The sequence below is a fragment of the Penaeus monodon genome, chromosome 27 (assembly GCF_015228065.2).
Source record: "Penaeus monodon isolate SGIC_2016 chromosome 27, NSTDA_Pmon_1, whole genome shotgun sequence".
NCBI classification, from domain to species: Eukaryota; Metazoa; Arthropoda; class Malacostraca; order Decapoda; family Penaeidae; genus Penaeus; species Penaeus monodon.
Window position 1 is genome coordinate 29,457,205 of NC_051412.1, and position 368 is coordinate 29,457,572.

At 40.5% G+C, this 368-nt stretch overlaps 1 protein-coding gene across 1 annotated transcript in view; it reads right to left on the reverse strand.

The window, feature by feature from the left end:
- Positions 1 to 368, reverse strand: part of LOC119590758 (serine/threonine-protein phosphatase PP1-2-like) — a 25,270-nt gene that overhangs the window by 4,201 nt on the left and 20,701 nt on the right. The window contains exon 3 of the mRNA XM_037939469.1: positions 210 to 320. Within this exon, the coding sequence (XP_037795397.1) occupies positions 210 to 320 (111 nt within the window). The remainder of the gene's footprint in view (positions 1 to 209; positions 321 to 368) is intronic.

The following is a 368-nucleotide window of genomic DNA, read 5'->3' on the forward strand; positions in this document are numbered from 1 at the left end:
GGGGGGGGGGTTATAGATAATTAACATGGTATATACTTATTCATAAACTGCTGACCTTAGTTTCCGTGATGTGTTAGCGAACATGCTGTCATAAACTACTGATTTCGTTTTCTTACAGTTTAGCAACACAACATAATCCTTTCGCTAACTACTGACCCGTATCAAATTGAACTTAGTCTCAGTCATAAAACGTTGCTTCATTTACTGACCTGTTTATGGAGGCGCATTCATGGTTGCCACGGAGAATAAAGAAGTTGTTGGGGTATTTGACCTTGTAGGCGAGAACAAGACAGATGGTTTCCAGGGATTGCTTCCCTCTGCAACGGCAAGGTGGGATTTGGTACACTATGTATTTCTGATTTTTTTCT